Genomic DNA, 1392 nt, shown 5'->3' on the forward strand with positions numbered 1-1392 from the left:
GCCTAAAATAAATTCTCTTCAAGCCTCTCTTGCCTGCCAGAGCCCTTCCTTTCCAGCCCATCCCCTCCACTACAGCAGATAAGGAGAGCTGCTCTCCAAACTTCGCAGAGCCCCCAGAGCCCAGGACTCAAAGATCTGGGGGGCAATAAGAGCTGGCTGCTTGCACACAGCCTCTGTCCCTCCAGGAGCAGATGGGACCCTCCCCAGGGCTGGGCTCAGGGATCAGCGGATGGAGGTTTGCAGGGGCACGCTCTGCCCTGCCCAGGGAATGCTCGATCCCAAAATCCTCGGAAATATCCCATTTCAGCCAAGGGACTCGAGTCCCCTCCTCACCCACGAAGGGATGTCCATGTCCGTGTCCGAGTTTCTCCAGTCCAGAGGCACTCCTGGAGGCCATGAACATCTGGATGAAATGAAAGAGGCTGGATCAAGAGTGTCACCTAGTGGCAACAGGGCTGAGAAAAGGTCGCACGATCCCACAGAGACCCCACGCACTTCCCCACAGCCATAAAACCTTCCAGGCTGCAGTGATACGGGTCCTTGAGTGCAGCCGTGCCTGGGAGCCAGCTGACATGCAGGCTCCCCGCATCCATCTGCAGCCCACATGCTGAGGAGTTGGGATCGATTTTCCTTTTAGCAGCTCTCCCTCCTCTTCCCAAACGGAATGGAGCAGAGAGCTAAAGGGAACCATCGCTCTCCCGTGCCCTGTCCCCTCCTGCGCTGCTGTCCTGTCCGGTGTCCTGGTGTAAACTGCCATAAACCAGCCAGGCATCCGAGCACTGAGGAATGGAAGTCAGAACTAATTTATTTAAGGAAAAAAACAAAAAACAAAAAACAAAAAACCAAACCAAAAACCTTGTAAAAAGGAGGGGGAGGCATCGATTACAAGCTCTGGAAGCTCTTGTCAGGACAGCGCCAAAGAAATCAGCTTTATACAACAGAGAGAAAGGGGGAGCAGGAGGGGGCTCGGGGCCGTCCCCCCAAAAAAAACCCCCCCCAGCCCTGCACGAGCCGTCCCCGGGGAAGGTCCAGCGGCATCCTGTCCCCCATCCCCTGTCCCCCTTCTCCCTCCACCACCAATAAAGTGCAGCAGGGAGAGGGAGGAGAGGGGCTGGCTCCCACCCTGAAACCCTGTGCCCATGGCATGATCCAGGTCCCTTGTCCCCAGGGAGCTACGTGGTGGCCCCAAGGACCAGCAAGGAATGGACTCTCACCCCTATGTGTCCCAGTAAACACACACAGCCCCAGAGGCACATCCTGGGGCAAAATCCTCCTCAAGAGCTCCCTAATCCAAGGGAGCTGGGGTTGAATGAAGACCCAGCGGGTGCCAGGAGCACCAGCGTGTCCCTGGAGGACCAGCATGTCCCCACGTGTCCCTAGGCAGGGCAGATG

At 57.2% G+C, this 1392-nt stretch overlaps 1 protein-coding gene across 1 annotated transcript in view; it reads right to left on the minus strand.

Annotated features, from left to right (window-relative positions):
* Window positions 1–333: 333 nt before the first annotated feature.
* The window catches only part of LOC104461233 (neuroblastoma suppressor of tumorigenicity 1-like), a gene marked incomplete at its 3' end in the record, with an annotated part of 3076 nt that continues 2017 nt past the window's right edge, over window positions 334–1392 (minus strand). The window contains exon 4 of the mRNA XM_010072745.1: window positions 334–403. Within this exon, the coding sequence (XP_010071047.1) occupies window positions 334–403 (70 nt within the window). The remainder of the gene's footprint in view (window positions 404–1392) is intronic.

The sequence above is a fragment of the Pterocles gutturalis genome, unplaced genomic scaffold (genome assembly GCF_000699245.1).
Source record: "Pterocles gutturalis isolate BGI_N339 unplaced genomic scaffold, ASM69924v1 scaffold29272, whole genome shotgun sequence".
In the NCBI taxonomy this organism is placed as follows: Eukaryota; Metazoa; Chordata; class Aves; order Pterocliformes; family Pteroclidae; genus Pterocles; species Pterocles gutturalis.